The sequence below is a fragment of the Astatotilapia calliptera genome, chromosome 18, assembly GCF_964374335.1.
Source record: "Astatotilapia calliptera chromosome 18, fAstCal68.1, whole genome shotgun sequence".
Classification (NCBI taxonomy): domain Eukaryota; kingdom Metazoa; phylum Chordata; class Actinopteri; order Cichliformes; family Cichlidae; genus Astatotilapia; species Astatotilapia calliptera.
Window position 1 is genome coordinate 22,242,690 of NC_137439.1, and position 23,339 is coordinate 22,266,028.

The window sequence follows — 23,339 nt, forward strand, 5'->3', positions numbered from 1 at the left end:
TCAGCACACGTGGTTCTTTCTCTGCACTATTGGTATTCATTATTAACACCAAGGCCCGTAGAATCATTTATAACCGCAAAGGTTAGAAATTCATTAATCCTCATTACAACTAGTGCACGACATTCACACACAAACACAGGCAAACACACACACACACACACACACGCGCACGCACAAGGAGACGGATCTGTAGCTGGAGGTGTCCAAGACCAGTGCAGAGATGAATCAGCGATGTGTGTGTGTGTGTGTGTGTGTGTGTGTGTGTGAGAGAGAGTTGTATGTGGGTGATTAGCGCCATGTACCACACAAACACTAAGATTTTTTCCTGATGTTTCATGATGCACATGCTCATGAAAATATTAACTGAAGCTTAGAAAATCGCGCGCGCGTGTGTGTGTGTGTGTGTGTGTGTGTGTGTGTGTGTGTGTGTGTGTGTGTGTTCACAGGAGATTCACCCAGTATCTGTCACCCTGCACAAGTCTGCAACACAAATTTTGGAAACAAGGAGAACCTCTGGACTGAACAAGCTGTTCCATTTCCTTTGACTTTTTATTTAAGAATTGAAAAACATTTTGTCAGCTGTCCACTTTATTCTTTTTACTTTTATACTATATATCATCTTCTCAGTCTCCTTTATCTTTTTTGTTCCCACATTAATTTTTTCAAGCACTTTGAACTTATGCTTCAAAGGTGTTTTATAAATAAGTGCATCCAGATCAGCAATCTTTTTTTCTGTGGTAACAACAACTCTTCCTGGGGTCATTAAAAACGGGCTATTATCTACAAAAGTACTTTAGTAGCTACACATCTTCATCTGCTTGTTAAGGCTGGCATGTCTCATGTCTCATGGCAACAACTCAATACATTTAAGCATGTAGTCGTGCTCAACACAACCTGCTGAAGTTTAAACTGAGCCTCAGAATGTGGATGAAAGCTGATTTGGCATGGTTGTTGGTGCAGGTCTGAGTATTTGAGAAACTGCTGATGTCACACACAACAACTTTACAGTTTAATGATGGTTTAAATGGAGCGGGAGATATTTTCTTGGCACACTTTGGGCTCCTTGTTACCAACTGAGTATCATTTAAACACTACAGCCAACCTGAGTATTGTTGCTGGGTGTGCTCATCCCTTTATGACCACAGTGTACCTGTTTTTTAACGACTTCTTCCAGCTGGATAACACTGGTTGTTAGCTCAAATCATCAGGAACTGTTTGGGTTTCTTTTTAACATAACATGGCAAGGTGTAACTATTAAAGCATCAGGAAGTGGTATTCCTATCCCCAGATTATTATTAATGTATTCATAATTATGAATAATATACTCTATATGATTTTATAATGTGTAATAGAAGGACTTTTGCTTTAGACATATTTTGATGCTAATACATTTGTACTTTACGTGAAGAAGAGTTTTGAGTGATGCTTGTAACTTGTGCATATTTTACACAGTTGTATTGCTAATTTCAGTGTAAAGCATCTAAATATTTCTGCAAAAATATTGCAAGACAGTTATCCACTCAGTTGTCTTGTGCAAAATCACTTCCACTGTAATATTGTAGGGTCTACCTTACAATATAAAGTGCCATGAGGCGACTGTTGTTGTGATTTGGCACTATATAAATAAAATTGAATTGAATTGAATATCATGTGTAGTAAGGCACAGATGATATCCACCAAGAGAGATCAAAAATGCCAGTTTCCCATTTTAAATGTTGCATTTATGCAAACATACATAAAACAGTTACTGCATTTATGACAATTACTAGTCATAAATGATAAATCAACATTAGTTTCACGTCACACACAGTAGAAGATGTTTTTTGATTCTTATCACCTGCTACACAAACCTGTGGAAGTGTGGATGTGTGGTGCTGACGAAAAACGGTGGAAATATTAACTGACGCTTTGAAAATAGTCTGTGGATTTACGTGCATGGCCAAATTCAGTCAGTATCTGTCACGCTGCAGCCCTGTGACACTCAGATACATTGTCTGATATCTGCAAGGCGACGCACCCTTGTGATATTGTGGTATGACACACGGCAGTAACAGATGCTGCACACTGATCAGGATTATTTCCACCAGCACAGTTAGCAACAAACCTTTCAGAGCAAGCGTCACAACGGTGAAAAGGCCAGTTTCAAACACAGACTGCAAAATAATTCCTTTCACACAGCTCGGAGTAATCTGTTATTTAATCATGTATGTGTTTGTGTGTGCGTGCACCAGCCTCTCACCTTTCTCACACATGTCTCCTCCGTAGCTGGGCAGGCAAAGGCAGAGGAAGGAATCAATCTTGTCGATGCAAGTGCCTCCATTTGCACAAGGCTCGGACTGGCAGTCGTCAACGTCTGCGGTGAAGGGAAAAAGCAATGAGAACAGATGGGTTGCAGATCTCATTAGGGTTCAAATTAATAGGACATATTCAGCTGAAGTGATGCTGTTCAGAACAAAAAAAAATAAAACAGTGTGGGCGTCTGCTGCCACTCAAGCTCTGACACAAGATGAGCTGGTTATTAGTCCTGCTTTAAACACTGAAATGTGTCCATGTTGCTGAGTACATTATCATAATTCAGACGCGGTGTGAGGAGAATACAGACAGTCTAATCTCCTCTTACATTCCTTATTTATCCTCATTCTCTCACAGAGGAAGGCACTCTAAAAGCCTTTCTAGTGTTATTACATTCTTTTTATGCATTTACCGAATCCAAGGTTGACTTCATGTGTCTATTCTCTTCTTTTCTCTCTCCGCATTGTCTCCATTTACAAACAACTGCACGAGCGAGAAGTAGTAGGCTACACAGTGGAATGCTTTTCTTTGAATGCAGTTAAAGAACAGGCGTAAATTTGATGGATAGCCCAGCAGAAAAGCAGAGTCTGACCAAAAGATCTAGGTTCAAGCTCTTGTTTTAGCAGATCCTGCCCCCAACCTTAAGAGGCCTTAAGCAACAACAGAAACCCTTCCAGCTCTCTGCAGCTGCTTATGTTCTCTAACCTCTCTGTTTTTTTTAAAAAAATCAGACAAAAAGAACGTTTCTCTACAGAGATCAATAAAATATCTCTTTATCATTATAAATGGAGGGCATGTAATCTTCCTTCACCAGTGTGGGGTTTTTTTTGACACAGAATAACAGATGCACCCCCGGACTGCAGAAATCTATTAAACCTCACAGCAAGAGTGTAGAAAGAAGGCGACTTTCAAGTTCAACAGAATTTCAAAGTATTTCCTCTCAGCTTAATGACTGCTTAGTTCCAGTGAAAAGCAGTGAAAAGGCCAGTGGCTGTGAAGAGCTAAATCTGAGTGACAGATCAGCCCAGAATGACCTTTAGCCTCATGCGAGACTTTCACACTTCAGCCTGAGTGTGATGTTGCAAAAGGATTAATTTTTAATCTGGGCTAACCTGCGGTTGTGTGTGTTTCAGGATGCACTGTGAGATTGTTTCTGGGCCTTTTCTTTTTTCCTTTTATGACTTCAGTTTAAGGTCGTTTATCTGTTTATAAAAACGTGCAGCTCTTTTAAGAAGAATGAAATAAAATTAGGCTGTTTTTTGAGGAGTTATTTAATGACTGATATCAAGAGATTTATGCTAATGTGTTTTCTTGGAAGAGTTCCCACTAGTCTGTGTGGAAACTTTTAATCAACCAAACAATGTTGTTTGTCCCTAAAATCAAATATCAACTCAAGAGAGCACAAATTCCTAAAGTTTCTCAAAATCCACATGTTGTATTCAGAAGAAAAAACTACCTTAAAGGCACGATGTGCAGGATTTGGCTTCTGTGGCACCAAACTGACTTTTTTTTTTTTAATTGGAACTCAAATTAAATGATGTACTGAATGTTGAACTCAGTCTTACATGATTCAAATCATCAAAATCACAGGCACCTGTTCCTAAATATAACAAATGCATGCGAACCCCCCGGTCTCGTTATGTAGCCTGACTTTGAATGACCTCGGGATCAGTGGGAGCATTGCTAACCACACACAGTTCAACACGCACCACTAACTCTCTCATTCCCCCATTAAAATCAGTGCAGCTCTTTGTTGTTCAATATAAAAAGTCTGATCCGATTGTCCCGCTCATCCATTATGCAGAGGGGATGCTGCTCCTCAGAGACATAATACTGCAAATTCTGCAAATCCACAACAAAGCCTTGCATCATGCCCACGCATCGGCTGCTGGCTGTCAGTTTGATTGTCTGCCTGTCCATCCATCCATTTTTACGTGACTGAACGCACAAAACTTAGTAAGAACAGGGTGCTACTGTGCATGCAATTGTGTGTGTGCGGTTTGTTTTGTTGACTCGCTTCCTTGATTGACTTGCTGTTTAATAAGCAGAGCATGTGTTAAGTAACAAATCTGGACCCTCAAGGCAGATTTATATCTCGGTTTCAAAGGGTCACAGTCCCGAAGCGAAAGTGCTCCTGGTGTCTGCTTTGGGACGTGCAGAGACAGAATGAGGCTTGTAAGCACTTCTTCTGAAATATTACCATGTTAGGGAGTCAGTCAAGTTAATGTGTACAGTATGTTGGGACGTTATCAGTATTCACAGCATTAATACAGTTCCTGAAAACGTTTCATATACATACATTTTTCAGGAAACACCTTATATTCCGGTGTAATGATACTGTGACGCTGACACTAACAGAGACATTAACAGAGAACGTGACTTCGGCTTTGTTTTAGACTTTCCTGCACGCACATGATGCAGCAAGGGAACAGCAGCTTCAGATATTTAGTGCATGAGTATACACCTATAAACGGTTAGAGAGTGTTTCTATGGTAACCTGACCTCATTTTGAGAGAACCGAGTAACAAATTAAAAAGAAAATATGCCAGAAAGCTGTATTTAAACACCTTAACACCTAAATTGCAGAGTTATGAGCCTCAGCTGACTTGAACACCACCTGGCAGTGGCTGTTATGTGTGTCATGAATGCATTGCATTGTGGTATATTTTTTGCTGGTGTTATCTCCTTTGCTTGCATACTCTAAAACCCCTGGACAACCTATGCACTTGGCACAGTACTGGGTATGCTGCAACACTTTGAAAATGCTACAAAAAAAATCCAACACATCATTTTAGTGTGAAAATCTGATCGTTAGCAATGGTGTGTTGGACACATTTGTATTTGGGGTTCATATTAGCAGTTTTAAATATTGTTTTTCTATGAAGACACATGCAATCCATAGTTGAATCTACGCAGATGTGTGTTTTTGTATCAAAACACAATCTGATTTCCTGATACCACCAGTGGTGCTGATCCGATACCATGTAAATACAGGGCCAGTATTGTTAATACCAGTAGTGATCCTTTTAACCTGTAGATGGAGTTTATGTAGGGGAGAGCTGTGTGTCATGATTTATGAGATGAATCGTGGAAAATCTGAACAGATTTTAATGACCGCTAACTCATTTTTACTTTCCACAATAATTAGACAATACACACAACAAAGCACAACTTTGAGATTTTCATGTGAACTGGGTTTTTTTTTAGACCTGGGATGTAAATGTGTCTGTCTCTAAAGGACTTTGGGTCAACATCTGTTGTTTTTAATGTGCTCTAGGCTATAAATAAAATAGACGTGACAGTCAGACATTTTTCATTCAGTACGTTTGTGGTATACTTTTTCTTTTCCAAAAAGAGCTTTTATTTAACATAATTCAGTGGGCTACATACTGCACTTAGAGGAGAGAAACAAAGTATCGAGCGTATTGCACTAGTATTCTATATCCAGTATCCAATACCAGCGCTGGTATCAATACAATCTATATTTAGATTGGTCGACCACAACAACACAACAGCTCGGCAGGCTCAATTCAGATCTCATCTTTTAAGCTGAAATAATAAGTAGCTCAAAGTCAGGGACTGAATTACATGCTGAGAAATAAATGGTGAAACCGACACCTTCTCTGTCTTATAGTTTTATTCGCGTCACCGTCAGTAGGTTTTGTAAAACATGGCAGCCGGTTGGGCCTTCTGACCTTGTTCTTTCTATCTGTAGCATCACTGACTGCAAAGTCACAAATAACAGAGAACAGCAGCTTTCAACTCTATTTATACCTCTGCAAAGTAGATTAGCTTTGCTCTGCTTTTCGTTTCTGTCCATCAGCAGCACAGAAATCTATTCAATGAAAAGATTCATCAATCAAGTTTAAGGCACATGAAGCCATTCGGGTGGGAAACAAATCATTCATTTGTTGTGCTAATTTGAGTCAGTGAGTTCTGATATTATTAGTAGGGTGGGGTTGTTTTTTTTTAACTCCTGGTAAAACTAAGCGGCCTTGACATGACTCCAGAACCTTAATCTTTTTCTTCAAGGGACAAGAAATCAATTCAGCTTACAAAATTCAAGAGGCTGTAATGATGGAAGTCTGTTTCATTGGCAGAGATTTGTCATTTCTGTCCTGGAGCAATTTTCTTTTCTTTCCTTCACATTTTTTTTTTAGCTAAAATAAAAGTTTTTTATGCAAATGCTGACTTAATTTGACCCTGAGGGACTGTAACCATCAGCCGACCCTGACAGTGTGAACTTAACCTTTGACCTCTGCCTCCCATTGGCCTTATCTCCCACAGTGATGGACAGCTTGACCTTTGACCCTTTTAAAGGGCTGTTAGAGAGCCTTACTTTCTTAAATACAAACAGACACGGGGATGACTTCATTATATCACAGTGTATGTTTGTGTGTGTTGTGCATGTGTGACCGTGACCCACCAATCTCACAGTTCTCCCCAGTGTATCCTTGTGGGCAGTAGCAGGTGTAGCCCGTTCCCTGAGGAAGGCACTTCCCTCCGTGCAGACATGGGTTTGTCATGCAGGGCTCCACCTCAGCTAAAACAGATGGATGGATGGAGGGAGGTGAAGGGAGGAAAAATGGAACCGTTAATTGGCAACATTGTAAAAGAGAATGTTTTTTGTGTTTGTAGATATCATTTATTTTTTTCAAGAAAAAGCAGGTGCATCTAATCTCGCAGGCGGTGAAAAGATTTCTGTGTTACCGGGTAATCCTCTTAAAATGGACGGATTAAACATAATTTCCTCAATAAAATCAATGTATGATTCTGAGAAAAGAAAAAAGAAGAAAAAAGACACGGCGCTCTAAATTTTTCATCAGCGCAGCTCAGTCATAACCAGCGGTTACAACAGATGCATATCCATTTCACACTCCGTCTCTTTTCAAAGGGATCAGAAGCCGAAGAGCCTCAACCTCGCCATCCACTCACAGCCACAGTTGTCATGGTTACCATATGGAAAGCGAGCCTGCGCTCACTCCATTGAGCATAGTGGGCAGCGTGAGAACTTGAGACATTAGCCATCCTCAACAGAAATGAGGGGACCTCCCGCTGAGCGCCTCGTCCCAGCCATTCACCCCCTAAACGTGTGCGTGTGTGTGGTCCATTTCCACAATTAAAAATTTCCATATCAATTGACACACTACCACGTGTTTCTCCCCTGAGCTGCTCGTTATAGCAAGTTAAGGTCTTTGAAAACCACCACTCGTTCATCCTGGCCACAAAAGCTCGGCTGTGGGAGTCTTTGTTCTGCCAGCTCTCTCCCTGACACCGAAGGCTGCTTAGGTGGGGGTGGTGTGTGTTTGTGAGGTTGACGGTGAATGTCTTGGTGTGTGGCTTTGTGTATTTACATGGTACGATGAGTTAAAATCAATACTCTGGCTATGATTAGCCCTCAGGGTGAGATTCTTCAATAACTGATCAGAAGCACACATCCTCTGAATGATCGTAACACTGCGAGCTAAAGGTTAAAGGACAAAAGAGCATTGAAAGCTTTCAACCACAAGGACCCGAGCGAAGAGAAAGAACTGTCAATAGCTTCAGCTCTGTGATGAATTTTGCGAGCTACTCCTCTCGCATCACGCTTTGAATTCTGCTGAAGTCAGGTGCTAAACCCAGCCATGCATTTCATTTAATGTACATCAGTGTGGGCTAACGTGCACTTGCACCCTCTGCATCAGTCAAGGTCACATCTTGACAAATATCAACTGCTGTGACAAGCAGATTTACGCCTCGTGTGTGTGTGTGTGTGTGTGTGTGTGTGTGTGTGTGTGTGTGTGTGTGTGTGTGTGTGTGTGTGTGTGTGTGTGTGTGTGTGTGTGTGTATGGATGTATGTGTGAAAGATAAACCTTGTGCGATTGCTCGTTCATTAAAGCGAGTGGTGCAGAAAAATCAATAGCCCGTAGTGGGAGCTGACAGAGTGGACTGCCCCTTCGCTCTGCACAGAGGCTGACAGCTCGGGTACCAACATCAACAATAAACTGGCAACAGCAAAACTGTACTCATGTAAATATATCTACAGAGATAGGACAGTTAATCCACAGATTATGCATTGCATCTGGTAATCATAGCCAAGGGCACAGCAACAGTACAGGTTATCTTGAAAATATGATTCGTGCATAAGCACTCGCAAATAGAAAGGTGGAAACAAGACAGCTGGCTGCAATTTAAATGCCACAGAAAGATAAGAATCTGCCTAAAAAGATCCGACGTGCGTGTTTGTGCAGTGAATGTGGAGCCACATGTGTGTTTGTTCACCTCTGAGGAACAATGCGCTTTTACTAAAGGTCCTTAAAGCAAACCTGAGGCTATTTCCTCCTCTGTCTCATTGATTCAGCTGACTGATGAAGTGCTCTGTGATCCAGTCAGGAGAGCAAATAATGACCACCAGCATGAAACCCAAACACAAGGGACCGAGCCCAAGCAGAGGTGTGTACACGAGAAAGACGTGTGAAGCTGAACGCTATTATTCAGGTCCAATCTGCTGCGAGTGACTTCATCCACTCTACTGTTTGTATAGCAAAAAAATATAACTGTGTGTTTATGGCCTTCTGCCTGCATGACTCTAGGGTCTCTCACTCAATCAATCAACCCTCATACTGCGCACCAGCGGCCCAGATGGTTGCCCTCGGCTTCTTGTCAATACAGTTTACAGCTGTTTTCCATCCGCAGACTCCTCGCCATGCCTGCCACAGACATGAGCAGCTTTCACAGAGCAAAAATAAATCACCATAGAAATGTGTGATAGCATGATGCCCAGGGGGGTTTGAAATGCTCAGCGATAGGACGCTTTCTCTGTGCGCTCTCATTATCAAGCACAAAATAAGAAGTAAACCAGGTGGCCAGCCAGCAGCTTCACTGCGCTGCGGACTTAATCATGAGTTGTGCATGGTGGGCTCATCTTCTGTTGCCAGGAAAAACAAACCGCATCTTTTGAATAAATAAGCCAGAGGCAAGGTCAGAGGGAAAGTAATGAAAAGGTAGTCTTGAAAGATAATTCCCTCTTTTTTTTGTAATCCAACAACTCACGTCTTACTTTTCAGTTTTCTCTGGGACAACAGCTTACAAAGGCAAGCCTCAGACTTTACTCCAAGGAACAGGACATGACACAGGCGTGTACTTACTTGAAGGATGAAGTCGCTTCTATATTTCTCAATGGATAGACGGTGTATTATATTGCTTTGCAAATTACCCTGAAGACAATTTAATTAGTATTAATGCATTACTTAACTTTCTTATGCTGCCCAGCCAGTTGGAGCTACCATTAAAGCAGATATGATCTTTACTACAACAATGCAATATGAAGCATGCCATTCATGGTGATTATCGTACAAAAAAATTACCTTTAACGATACTCATAGCATCATTGTTTGGATTTCCAGACAGCTGCTTTCAACACCCATAAAAAAAGATTTCTAATGTCCACGTCTACTTTTCACGTCTTTTTAAGAAGACAGCGAGCAGCTGGTGAACATAGAATAGGATTTAGCTGCTAAAGAGCCTCATATTTACCTCAGGAGTTAGCGTAAGCCCCCAAAAAGTGTGAATGAATGATCATAAAGACAACTCAAAGCACTAGTTTCATGGTACAGATTAGAGTAGATGATAAAGCAGGGTGAGCCTTAGGGGTGTTGGCCACCTTGTGATTGAGTTGCTACCATACGATGTTCTCAGAACCACTGCTCGATTGTTACGTCTGGTTTCAAAAAGTACACAGACAATTGGCTGATTTATGTGTTTCTTTTATATACAGATTATGGTCATGGCAGGTTTAAAGAACAGATCTTCCTGGTCCCATTTCTAAAGCGAATCTTTGAGCTTCCTAACGAGGTTTTTTATGTGGGTGGAAAAAAGACATTTGCAAACTGCCAACATCCTCAGTAATAAGTCACCGAACACAAAAAGTGCTTGTAATGGTGAGCACAAAAGGTCAAAGATGAAAGAGAACATAAACTGTGATGAACAGCTATCTCAGAAAGTTGGATTCATCCTTTTAAAGCCTGCCTTTGTTTTCCCTTCCAGATAACTTTCATTAATATGTGTCTGTCTGACTGTTTGTGTTTTCTTTGCCTGATTTTCCTTCTTTTAATTTTAAATTACATACAAGAAAAATAGTTGTGGATTACTAGCAAAAGTTACATGAGCAAGCACGAAAGGTAAAGGCAACCAAAGGCATAACAAAATATCTGAAAACAGACATAAGATGCTTACATGTTGGACTGAGCGCTGTGGTGCTGATGTTGATTCCTCCTCCTCCTCCTGTGCTGCTGCTTTCTTCCTCCATGGTGACGGGTAACAGGGCCCCTGAGCCCACAGAATGAGACCAGGCAGGCTCCTCCTCATCTGGGGGTCCCGACAAGGACAGAGGGTTATCCAGAGAGCCGTTCACCACCACCTTCTCCACTGGGACTAAGTGAAATGGCGTTAGGGCGTCAGTGGAGCTTTCCTGATTTTTTGAATGAGGTGACGTAGCTTTGTCTCCCAATCCAACAGTTTGAGTCTCTGATGGGACGTTAGAAGGGACTGAAGGTGAAAAAGATGGGGTTTGGGGATGGAGTGGAGGTGAGGAAGGTGTTAGAGTTGGAGAGAAGGAAGAGGGGATAGATGAGGGGAGAAAATGAGACTCAGCTTCAGATTGGGATGGCTTGAAGAAAGATATGGATGGCATGGTGGATGGGGGTGCAGATGGAGATGAAGATAGTGTCTGATATGGGGCATCTGAGACTGACAGGGATGACTTTTCTGCTTGTGGTAAAGCAGGGGAGGATTTGGAAGTAGGAAAGTCACTTTCTGTACCAGATGTGGTCATGTCTATTGGCTCATGAGGTCTGTCAGTGGTGATGGTGGTGGTTGTGCTAATGTCAGCTATGGCTGCGGTTGTGTCAGCTATGGTTGTGATCATGTCAGCTGTAGTTGTGATCATGTCAGCTGTAGTTGTGGTCGTGTCAGCTGTGGTTGAGGCCGTGTCAGCTGTAGTTGTGGTCGTGTCATCTATGGTTGTGGTTGTGTCAGCTGTGGTTGAGGCCGTGTCAGTTGTAGTTGTGGTTGTGGTAGTCGTAGAGTGTCCTCTCCTGTGACCTCTCTCTCTGGATCTTTCTCTGGATCTTTCTCTTGGCTTGCTTGTTCCGACTGGCCGGCGTGAGACCTGTATTTCTCCTTTTGCTTCTGCCCCGGTGATTTCTCCACTCCCCTCCTCCTCTGCTTTCCCTCTCTCCTCTCCTCTCCCCTTCTCTTCTCCCCTGCTCCTATCCTCCCCTCTGTTCTTCTTCCCTCTTCCTCGTCCTCTCCCACTGGCTCTGGAGGTCACCGTCTCCCCCCTCTTGTCTCCAGGCTGAGTCGTGGTCTCGGCATCGACACGGATCCAGGCGTCTCCGCTGGAAGAGGGGATTTCAGGTGCAGGCCTGGAGGTTATGGACGTAGGTGTCTCCGAGTTCTCCCAGCTCTTGTTGCTCTCTGTAGTCATAGATATACTGGAGGCAGCCAAAGTAGATGCCAGATGAGTGGGTGAATCTTCACTCGCTGGTGTGGTGCGCTCTCCTGTGGGACTGCTGAACCATGGCGTTCCCAAAGAAAGCAAACCTGTGCCGGGCATAAGGCAAAGAAAAAGACAAGCAAAATAAAAGTCAGCAGTGCAATTACTCCAGACAGGGAAAGGAGTTACAAAGTGAAATTCATCTTATGGATTCTCTCAGCTTTGCCAAGGGTGATAAAACAAACACTTCTAAGCTGTGTGAGCTTTACATCAGCTGTTTTCCTCCATAACTGTAGCTGCACTCTCTACACTTCAATATTAACAACACTATCTAGCAGGAGACCGAGAGAAGCCATTAAAAAAGAAGCCTCAATAGTGCTTGCATCTATCTGTCAAACATTGGATGTCACATGGAAAAGTATGAAGTATGCGTAGAATTACTCAAACTTGATGCAGTTCATTTGTCTGAGTCTAGCGTGAAGCTTCAGAATATTAAGCAGTGTTTGTGTCTTTTTGACTTTTAAATGTCAACAAGACATAATCATGAAAAGAATAAACCAAGATTTTTGTAAGGGAAAAATATCTGAACTGGTGCTGAACAATATCGAACTTGTCACGGTCTGTGGGTTTTGTTATGGGATTTTTGGGTTATATTCTGGACGTTTGCGGTTACTGATGTTATTAGGAGTCTTCTGTTTTCAGTGTTATTGTTTGGCTTTGGTGTCACGGTTATCTCGTGTTTTGAATCTTCAGTTTTGGTTATAGTCTAATAATGCTGGTAACATTCTCCTCAGTGTTTCCTTTGGCCTCTTCCTGTCTTTTCGTTTTCCAGTTATTATTTACTTCCTGTTTTATTTTGGTAGTTCATTTGCTCCTGTGTTACTGTGTTTAGTTGTACTTCCTTTGTCTCATTGTCATTAGTTTCAGCTTTTTCTTATTACTTATTTCTTATCCCCTGCCCACTTCACTTGAATCCCTCATGTGTATAAATAGTGTTATCTTCCCCTCAGTTCTTGTTTCAGTGTCTGTTTCCTACGTGCAGTTTTCCTCCCCTTGTGTTCCTTGTCAGTAGTGATATTCTGTTTTTGTCTTTCCTATGTATGTTTGATTTGGAGGCTTTGTGGCAGCCTGAAATAAAAGTTTCCTTTTCAGTTTACTTCCACCTCCCCTCTGAGTCTTCATTTGGGTCCCATTACCTCTGCGTCATGGCAAAAATACTCAAAAAAATAAACAACTATAATCAAAATCTAAGATGAATCCACTATGGAAACTTTGGACAGTACTGTGCAAACAGGGATTTTGAACAAGAGTCTCAGGGCTTTCTTTCAAAGTTTTTCTTTGGTCATTGGCTGCTTTTTCATTTGTTTTTCAGCTTTTTAACCCGAGAGAAGCATCTGGCCCTTCAGTTGATCCACCTACTGTTCATTAAAGCCTTACCAGAAATGGTCTCAGTGGAAGGGTGGCAGTCAAGAAGCCGTACTTAAGGAAGGGAAACAGGGAGGAAAGGATGAGGTATGCCAAATTACACAAGAACTGCACTGGAAGTCAGTGACCACAGGCCTGATGGAGTGATGAATCTAAATTTGAGATTTCTGATATAAATCTTTGTCAATATTTACAGAAGAGGTGAGGACAGAGGTACAGCAGTGAGTGTCTGCAGCCATCTGTAAAACACGGTGTAGGCTATGTGATGTTTTGGGGCTGCATTTCAGCCAGTGGTGTTGGGGACCTTGCCAAAATAAATGGAATTATGAATTCAGAAAAGTACCATCAGATTTTGGAAAGGGTCTGATTGACAGTGACATTGACTATTGGCATGACATGGACTGGCCTCCCTAGAGCCCAGACTTGAACATTACTGAAGAAGTATAGGATTGACAGAACAGAACAAAAGGCAGATTACATCCAAAGAAGAGCTCTGAATGTCCTTCAAGAACCCTGGAGAACTATTCCTGAAGACTACTTAAAGAAATGAGTAGTCTCTTAGGAAAGAAAGCTTGTCTAAGAGAGTTCAATTGTGCAAACTATGTTTTTGTTTCTTACATATTGTGTTTCCATGTATGTTTGCACACGTTTCACTAAATCATTGCACTTATTTCCCATTTTCCTAGCAAAATATCTAGAAATGTAGGGTAGCTCATGACTTTTGCACATTAGTGAAAACTATGCCACGGAGATGAAGAAATCTTCATAAAACATATTTTTTTAAAAATGCTAATAAAATATCCACCATACTACCTTTGAAGCTTTAGTCGCTTAACATTTATGTAACACAACGGATAAAAATCAACCCACATTAAGCAAAAATAATTAACATTGCGCTGTAGTATTGTCAGTGCACTGTATATTTTACTCTGGAATCCCACAGCTCTCTTCAGTGAAGGCTGCTCGTTAACATCAAAACATCCACACATACCTGACTGCTGCATCAGGCAGCGAATGCAACGAGGCAGACTTTGGTGTGAAAGCTATACAATTCTCTGATGTGGCTAAAATAAATAATTTCTATCAATAACATGTTAGAAACTAAGAAACAAAAATAGATTGACTTGAACTCTGAAAGTTACTAAGAGATTTAAGTGCTAAACTTTAAATGCCTGTGTCATTACCTCAAAAACAGTCGCTGTTAGCTAAAATAGACGCCGCACACACAAAGATTCAGTCAGTCCAAACAGAATCAAACTGAAAAGCTCTGCACAAAAAGCCTCAAAATTAAATCAGTAACTCCAACATAGTTTAAACACACACTGAACAGAGATGGCTGCAGTTTTAAAACCACTTTCATCCACTGTGCACACACACACAGACCTGTGAACCTGCTGAACACTGACATGTTGGAAATGGAAAAAGATGATTTCCATTTCACTCCTTTTCTGTTGTCTGCTCACATTCGCAACCAAACTTGGTTCCCATGTCTAAGGTGCAAATCCCCGTTCCACTGATACACTGGTGGAGATGTGCTAATAGAGCAGCATCACACAGGAAATGGTTCAGAGTATAGTACAGCAGCACAGTGGTCACAAATACAAGTGAGTGTCTGCTTGTCTTTGTTACTCTGTAGCTAATGAAAAACCACCAAACATTAAAGAAACACTAATGAGTCACCCAATCAAGCATAGGTATAAAAAATAATAAATTCTTATTTCTTATTTTCTTTCAGCTGCACACTAAAGATCTGTGTTTCTTTTTGCGTTTGTGTTCATTACATCTTTTCTCTTTCCTGTTTAGACTATTTTTTCCTTTGTTTTGAATTTAGACAGTGTAAGTTTGCTTTTTTTTCCGGGGGGGGGGGGGTTGTGAGTTCCAGTCTTACTTTGATGATAAGTACTCTCGTGTGTCTTTGACTTTGTGTCTTTGTGTCTTGTTTAACCATCAGTGAGTGTGTGTACACTGAAGGAAATCATGGTTTTAACGAGCTATGTTCAGCTTAAATTCTGAGTCACGAAATTAGTTCTGTTTTTACCTGGCTCTTAAGTATCAAACATAAAAACATGTTATGTGGGCACACGCTACCTTTTCTGGTGTGATACCCATTATCTCTGACTGGAGCTTTAAGTTTTTTCAAGCCAACTAATGCAAGGAAAGCCCAGCTATGTTGAACTTGCTTGTAGCGCGATGACCTGGATGACTGAGAACCTTCACAGACACCTCTCTGTTTTAGTATTTACATTTGTTGTGTTGCTTCAGTCTGCTGATGTTTGCTCAGTGCCTTGTTCTACTGTCTCCAGCCTTGAATCGTTTCTGCCCTTTGCTTTTCCAGACTGACTTTTTGTTTCAACTATATCCTTGCATTTCAGAATTAAAGCTCACATTTTGTTTTTGAGCTCAGGTGTCTTGAAATTGGATCTTTACTCTGCAAACCATTACATTCAACCCATATGGTACCCAGTATGTACATAACAAAAGCTGTCATGTTAAAGGTTCCCCAGAAGAGTTAGCTGAAAAGTATAATACATTTATTTGTATAATAATGTCCATATGTATAGATGTGCTACAGAGGTGCTGTTCCTGTATCATGATAATAATGTTTTCCATGATAAAACTCTCTTCTGGAACAAATGGTCTGCATGTGTAGTGTTTTCTTTAGTAACTTATAATATATAATAAATACATTATCAAGTGAGGTTTACTATTAGCCAAATTTAGGCTACTCATGCTGGTTTGCTAGTGACAGTTTTTTAAAGTATTAGCTAACTTGTTGGCTAATGATACCTGAGTGCTCAGATGGCATCATTGATCAGTTGCAATGTTGATTCATTGTTATGATGACATGTTGCCATTGCCATTTTTTTCCAAAGGAAAAACTCAGTGACAAAAATGAGAAACAATTCAGTGACCCTACTGACCGCAGAAAGTTTGAGAACCTCTGCTACAGACTGTATCCCAGTGTGAAGAAAGCCGCCGCTTAAAGCTAGAACTCGTCAGCTGTCACACTTTGTATCAATCACAGCTTGAAAGCAGTCCTGCGGGAGTGGCAGCTGAGCTACTGTATGTCAGTGTGACTTTAATTTCTCTCCAGACTTCAGAGTTTGCTTTTCTTTCAGGAGTTCTGCTCTCCTCAGTAAAGGCGTCTGCTTCCCCCCAATGTCACTGTTTCTTAATAAACTTTGTTCCAGGAGCTTAATGCATCATCTTGTTGAGTTGCTCATCCCTAACATCACACACTGTGTGAGTTACTGAACAAATATGCTCCAAATACATGCTCATAAATATACACTGGCATTAAGCCCTGTCAGTGTTTCATAACACAGATGCTGCGGTTCTGAAGAAAAAAGGAAAAATCCAAATAAGATGTCTCCTTATGGCCTATTTCATCCTATTCCTCTTCCCATTTCTCCCACACAGACCTGAGCTCGATTTAACATCTTTTGATCAGATTTTGACAATTTTCTCACAGTTCTAAAATGTGTCTCCTAAGAAATGGCCTTCCTCCTGTCTCAGCTAGATCCAAATTTAGAATCTGAAATACTCAATTTCTCACAGTTTTGATCTGTATTTGTCTAAAAAATATATACTTTTAATGTAATAGTAAAATTCAATAGAAAACCTGATCGCAAATTAGTCTTCTCAACAGACTCAATGACCATGTGTGCATTCAGGTCTATAATTTGAGTATTTGTGTCCTTTCTTTCTTCTCTTGTTATGTTTTTTGAAGTATTTGGGGGCATTTTAGCCTTTATTATGATAGGAGGACAATTGAGGGTAGACAAATAAGCTGTGAGAGAGTGCAAGGAGAAGAAATCCAACCCTGTGCAATAGACTTATGCCATATAGAGCCTTTAGAGCTATAGCATGTCCCCTTTGTCCTGTTATTCTTAAACTATACAGAATAATAGAAATCTCCAAGTAAGACATACATCAAGGTCTGTTTACACATTTTGAGTTCATTCAGTAATAAAAGCATTTTAATGTAGTAAATCCCACTTCACTGGCTAATCTTAATTCACTGGTTTTAAACAGGACACATCCACTCACCTGATGGTGCTGTACTGGATTCCTGTGAACCCTCGTCGACCTTTTTCGTCACAATCTTCTCTTCCTCCGACTCTCCTCTCGGTGATTGGGTTCCCTCCTCATCTTCAGTCCCCACCAGATAGTTCCAAGGTTTCCAAATGGACTTGACGATTTTGGAAATAACCTAAAATTAAAGTTGATTTTATTACAAAGTCCCTGTTTCAGTGTTTAAAGTGTCCCAACAGAGTCTTAAAACCAACCTTCTTCTCAGGAGGAGTTGGATGGACTGGGGGCAGGAGAAACTCCTCAGAGTCGGGTCCAGGCTCCAGTGATGCTCCCCAGTCAAAGGAGTTCTGTCCCGGGATTAACTGGAGGGTTACATATGTTGTCGAGGACTCTGAGGACCAAGGGTCTGAGGCTTGAGACAATGATGTGAATGTTCATTTGTGCTGTCTTTGCCCATCAAACCCAGTTTTCTTTCTTATGGGAGTCAATATTAGCATTTGTACTTACAGGCATCAGCACTGTGAAAGGAGTCCTCCTCTTCTAGGTCAACCAATCCCGTCCAGTTGGAAGGTGAAAGCTCGCTGTCATCTGGTGACTCTATGCAAAGAAAAATACACTTTTAATTCTTCTATGTTACATTAATTCTCACTGTCTACATCGACTGATTGGATGAGCAAATTTTCTGGTTAACCAGATGGTTGGCGTCACTGGTTCATGTGCCTACTGCAGATAAATGTTACACCTCTGATTGTGGTGGTTTGTTGTGAAGTCACGTCGGGACTAGCTGTCCCTGTAGAGTCAGCATCGCTCGAGCCTGCGAGGTAGCTCCAGGGCTTCCACAGGGAGGTGTAGATCTGAGAGATGGAGCCTGTGTTCTTCACTTTACCTAAGAAACAGGGCAAAGAGATTTGCTGTTTGTATGACATTCACTGAAGGTTTTTGCCTCTAAAAGCTTTACAGAGTTTTAATTTTGACGATATTAGTCAGCACAAAAGCCCAAACTGACAGCTGAGCATCCAGATATTAAACTTAAGCATACCCCGTCTTTTCCCTCTCTCTCCCTCTCTTTCTCTCCCACAGCTTCTGTCAATCCAACAGTTTCTCAGATATGAATCAGAAACAAGTGTTGCCATAGCTACAACATTGGCAGTGACATTTATTGTCATTGTTCCTGCATTAATAACACTCAAGGCTTTGTTTGGGAGTGATATGTTAATCACATCTGTGTATGTAATCATGCCTGTAGTCATTATTAATTCCTGTATGGGAAATAAAACAATATTCTATGTTACATAACCTTATCATACTATAAATTCACTGTATTGATGTTTTCTGCTGTGTTAATACTTAATTAAGAAACATCATTTGACCCCTAGGCCACCATACCTCTGTAGCAGTAAGCATCATATAGTGCTGTAGTGTTGTCAGCGGTGTCATTGGGCGTGACCGTGCGGACTCCTGGCTCTGTCCCTCCACAGTCAGCACGAGGCCAGGTCACTGGGTAGCGGACGCTGCCATCAGACAACCAGCCTGGGGCACAGCTGTCCAGGCCGGCCCTCCAGGCCAAGTACAGCTGCCCCACTGTGGCCAGCTGGCCCCCAAGGGACACACAGCGGTCGGAGGCAGAAGAAAGTGACAGTCTGCCTGGGACCGAGGAGTGAAACACCTCGCCTGGAGCAGGGAAACAAAAGAGACAGCAGTGCCTGTCAAATTTCTAATAGGTTAAATAACTGAAATGCCACATAATGTTATATAATAGTGCTCGACGTAAAATAATGAGGCTGGTGGTATTCTAAAGTAAAGTGCACCCTATGATTTAACAGTTTGTAGAACCACCGTTAGCAGCAATAACTCAATAACATTATCTGTACGACTTTTTCAGTCTCTAACATTATTATGGAGGAATTTCAGCCCACTCATCCATAAAATGTTGCTTCGTTTCATGGAGGTTTGCAGGGATTCATTCATGCACAGCTCTCTTGATGTCCCACCAGAGCATTTCAATGAAGTTGAGGTCTGAACTTTGACCTTTGATTGTTTTCTTAATTTCTCATTGTACTGTCACATGACACAACTTTAGTCTAAAATATTTTGGTATAAAGATGAGTTCATGTTCAACTCAGTAACTGCAGGTGTCCAGGTCCTGTTTTTGAGATGTTTGAGCTAATAAGCTGCGTTTGAATTTTGTGCATTGTGGCCAAACATCTCCACTTTGGTCTCGTCTGTACAACAGACATTGTTCAAGAAGTCATGTGGTTTGTTCACAGTTGCTCAGTCTTTTTTCTAATTGTATTATCGCAAACACTTAACATGCTAACTGAGGCTTGCAGATTCTGAGACATGAGTCTTGGGTTTTTGCAGTTTCTCCGAGTGTTGCACGGTCTGACCTTGGGCTGAATTTGCGGGGACCTTCACTCCTGAGAAGATAGAGGCATTGTGATAACACACCTGAAGAAAACCTCTGCGTTAATACACTTGCTCCAGATCAGTCAATCAAGTGGGTTTGATTAGCTACACCTGTCTGTACCTTACCATTTTAATTCCCATGAAAACAGTAAGGTGCACTTAGTTTTTCACAAGACTGAATATATCTTACAGAGGAGGTGGAGGAGAAAAAAGTGGATAAGGAAGACTGGCACATGCACAGTAAAATATATATGTGTGTGTGGGTTTTTTTGTTTAATTTTTATTTATTTTTTTATTAGTTTGAGGGCAGTATTTAGTTTTTCACAGGACTCTTTGTAGACCTGTAAAATCTTTTTAAGTTTTTTGGGGTTTTTTTAGTTTCTGCAGCACGCGTGGCTTAAAGGCCAAAATTCCTACTGAAAGTATTGAAAATGTGAATATTTTTATATAAAAAAATGCAAATAATAAAAAATAGGGAGCCATGATTTTGTAGCGCATGAACTTTAATGGTGTTTTTTTTATTGTTATTTTAGATTGCTGACTTTCTTTCACATGTGTACATGTGGGTTTGGTCTGTGTTTTTTCACTTGATTTAGTGAGAACAATAAGAACACTTAAAAAAAGTCCTGACTTATCCCTTTAATGTTGTAGCAGAATATGATGCAAACCAGCCAAAAGCTGTGAGAGCTCTTGATGCTGTTTTATATCTTCTCTTGTGTGTGTGTTTTTGTGTGCATGAATGTGAGTGTGTGTTTGTGTACCATCCAATTCTTTTGCAAAACAGTACACATCAAACAGCTCTTTTGGGTCCCTCTTCCCATAATTCCTCACTCCAGCAGAGTACTCCTTATGTCCGTAGCAGCCAAGCTCTGGAACCTGGACAGCATATCTGTGGAGACAACCATTTGGGAGTGATGTAAGTAACTTTTTGCTTTTGTTTCAAAATAATAATAACTTGAACGTTTTACTGCGTGACAAATGTGTTAGATCACATATCAAAGTGTTTCTTTTCATTAAGACTTTAAATATCAGTAAAGAATAAATTCTTATTTGCATTCTCTTTTAAAGGGTAAGGGATTAGAATAAATTAGAATAAAATTAATAGCAAAGAAACAGCAACACAGAAAAGAACACGATCTTAAAGTAGATGAAGCAGCAAAAAGAACTGAGGAATATTAATAGAGAAAGCAAATGATCCAAGAAGAGAGGAAGCAAACAGGATAGTCATTAGTTTCAGTCCTTCAAAGCGCCACAGTGTTGCAGAAAGTGCAAGCAGCGAGCAAGAGAAGAGAACTTATTGATTGTCTCCTCACCGAACAGTCTGATCATCCAACCAGCCAGCAGAACAGCTGGCGAAGTTGTCATGGTACGCTGCCCACAGCTGGGCCGGAGTGGCGATCTGAGCCGAGTTTTCCTGACAGGCTCGCTGGGCGTCACTAAACGAGAGGGCGTAACGAGCGCTGGGAGACTGGTAGTGAAACACCACACCTACACAGACAGACCCAGAGACAGGTGGCAAACTGTTTTAATTCCTTTTAATTTGACAGATATACCAACACAGTCAGAATCAATACATCAGGGGAATGTAATCAGCGAACATGTTATTAGGGGCCACAAACAGATCAAGCAAAGATACTCTAGTTTTGGCTGAAATTTCACACATGAGCACACAGAAAAAGAAAAAAAAAGAGAGAGCGAGAGAAACCGGTATTGGTATTCAGTGCAAACACTTTAATTAAATGAATAACAAAATTATTCAAGCGGAAAACCAGATAACAAAAACAAAACAAGCACAGAAAGCATGACGCTACATTAATTAAAGCAGTCATTATAATATCGATAGAGTGAATCAATGTTATTAATGCTTAATTAAATAAAAAAGCAAAAAAAAGTGGTTTGGGGGATGAGGTGCTTCTGTTTTAAAAGCTGCCATTATCTGTTTTACATTAGCACAACAAGGCTTGGCTGCAATAAAATCAATTAGGCTGGAAGAGGAATTTTAAAGCCCTTCGAGTTAATGCACTTCACCCTCTGTGCATCACTTGTGCTTAACCTATATGTTTCCTTTGGGGCCCTAAACTTTCCACACACAGAAATCTCTCGTCGGCGGCTGCTGCACTTACCGGACACCACCAGGGGAACAGTGTCCTTCTCATAGTCGTTGCCCATGACAACCTGACAGTGGTAAGTGCCTGAGTCGTTGGTACGGAGGCTGGAGATCTCCATGGTAGCATTCAGAGGGTTGGCAGCGTATCCTGGCAGCATGATGCGACCACTGAAAGCCTTATTCACCTTGATTACATCGCCTTGGGCACAGAAAGAGAGGTTTCATCATTAAAGAGATTTTAGAGGTAGAAAATAAACTTTGCTACATGTTTGCGTATATGGATCTAAAAGCCTTTGCTACCAGCAATGGGGTGACCCACTAACACCTAACTGTCCAACAAAGTTAGAACAGTTACCCCCCCTGACATGGTTTTTGGTTTTTAGTCTTTTCTCACCAGTTGTTTGAGAAAGTCACTGTTTGCTGCAGAGATCTGACATTTAGACAGATCCACGATCTTAAAGGAAGTATGTTTTGTCCTTGATTTCTCTGCTTCCTGTTTGGGATTTATGTCTCTAATTTCAGGTCCTCCACTTCCTGCCTTTGTTTATTTCCTGCCTGTAAGCACCTGTGCCCCTGTTCTGCCCTGGGCAAATGTAGTCTTTGCCTCCCTCCTAGTATTTGCGTACTTCTTGTTGAGCGTTGCAGCATTTAGTTAACCCCCTGAGTCTCCAAATTATAAACTGCACAACATGTTAGCAAACAGTTTCACGTTTGCATATCAAACACATACAGAACAACATTAGCATTCATTTTGTGCTATATTTCTTTCTCCACCTGATCTCTGTTCATTTCTGAGGTAAATGTGACTTTTTTGCTGCTGAATGCTTTATGCTATGTGCTAGCAATTTTCTACAGTGCGTTGTAAGAGACTGAAAACAGCTGGCAGCTGTGCCCGATAAAGTGTTAAGTTGTCTGCTGTATAGTACCCTGTGGATGGATTTAATCAGCACTGCTCAGGCAGATTGGACATTTAGAAGCGCAGGTTTATTTCACTTTTATTCCAGGAGCTGTTACCATCAGCTTGTTAAGATCTTTTCCCCTCTTTTCTTTTGTGGCCTTAAGATAAATTCTATAAATACTGCAGCCTGGCCAGCTGAGTCAGCTAATATCTGTGAACAACACCTCACACATACACATTTGATCTGTTGTTGATACAAAACTATTGATTAGTGTAGCTTTAAGTCTCACTGGGTATTCTGACTGAATAAAGTCAGAATACTGCTGACTCAGTGAAACAGGAACATTAGGTTGTTGTTTTACCTTTAGCAGAAAGCACAGTCTGCTCCGAAGGAGCACCTTGTCCTCCCCCTGCTAGCCTAGTACGAGTCCACAGGAGGTGAGGAGGGCCAGTGGAGGTGCTGGTCTGGAGGGTGAAGACACAAGGCAGAGTGGCTTTGCCTGCCAACATTTGTTGCACTGTAGGATGAGTGATCCTACGCATGTTCACAATGGAGGAGGTTGCACCTGGAGAGGATGAACAAGAGAACAAACATGATTATGCAATACGTTCAAGGAAATTTAGCTGAGAAGAAATTAAAACAATGGAAAGTATATATCTATATCTATATCTATATCTATAGACAGATAGATAGATAGAT

At 41.1% G+C, this 23,339-nt stretch overlaps 1 protein-coding gene across 2 annotated transcripts in view; it reads right to left on the minus strand.

The window, feature by feature from the left end:
- LOC113010447 (neurocan core protein-like) overlaps positions 1-23,339 on the minus strand; it is a 49,264-nt gene that overhangs the window by 6,076 nt on the left and 19,849 nt on the right. For both annotated transcript variants that reach the window (XM_026149495.2, XM_026149496.2), the window contains exons 3-14: positions 23,002-23,205; positions 21,758-21,940; positions 20,948-21,122; positions 20,396-20,523; positions 18,615-18,899; positions 17,971-18,114; positions 17,736-17,825; positions 17,483-17,640; positions 17,244-17,406; positions 10,508-11,875; positions 6,719-6,835; positions 2,240-2,353 (exon numbers count right to left, since the gene is read on the minus strand). In XM_026149495.2, the coding sequence (XP_026005280.2) occupies positions 2,240-2,353; positions 6,719-6,835; positions 10,508-11,875; positions 17,244-17,406; positions 17,483-17,640; positions 17,736-17,825; positions 17,971-18,114; positions 18,615-18,899; positions 20,396-20,523; positions 20,948-21,122; positions 21,758-21,940; positions 23,002-23,205 (3,129 nt within the window). The remainder of the gene's footprint in view (positions 1-2,239; positions 2,354-6,718; positions 6,836-10,507; positions 11,876-17,243; positions 17,407-17,482; positions 17,641-17,735; positions 17,826-17,970; positions 18,115-18,614; positions 18,900-20,395; positions 20,524-20,947; positions 21,123-21,757; positions 21,941-23,001; positions 23,206-23,339) is intronic.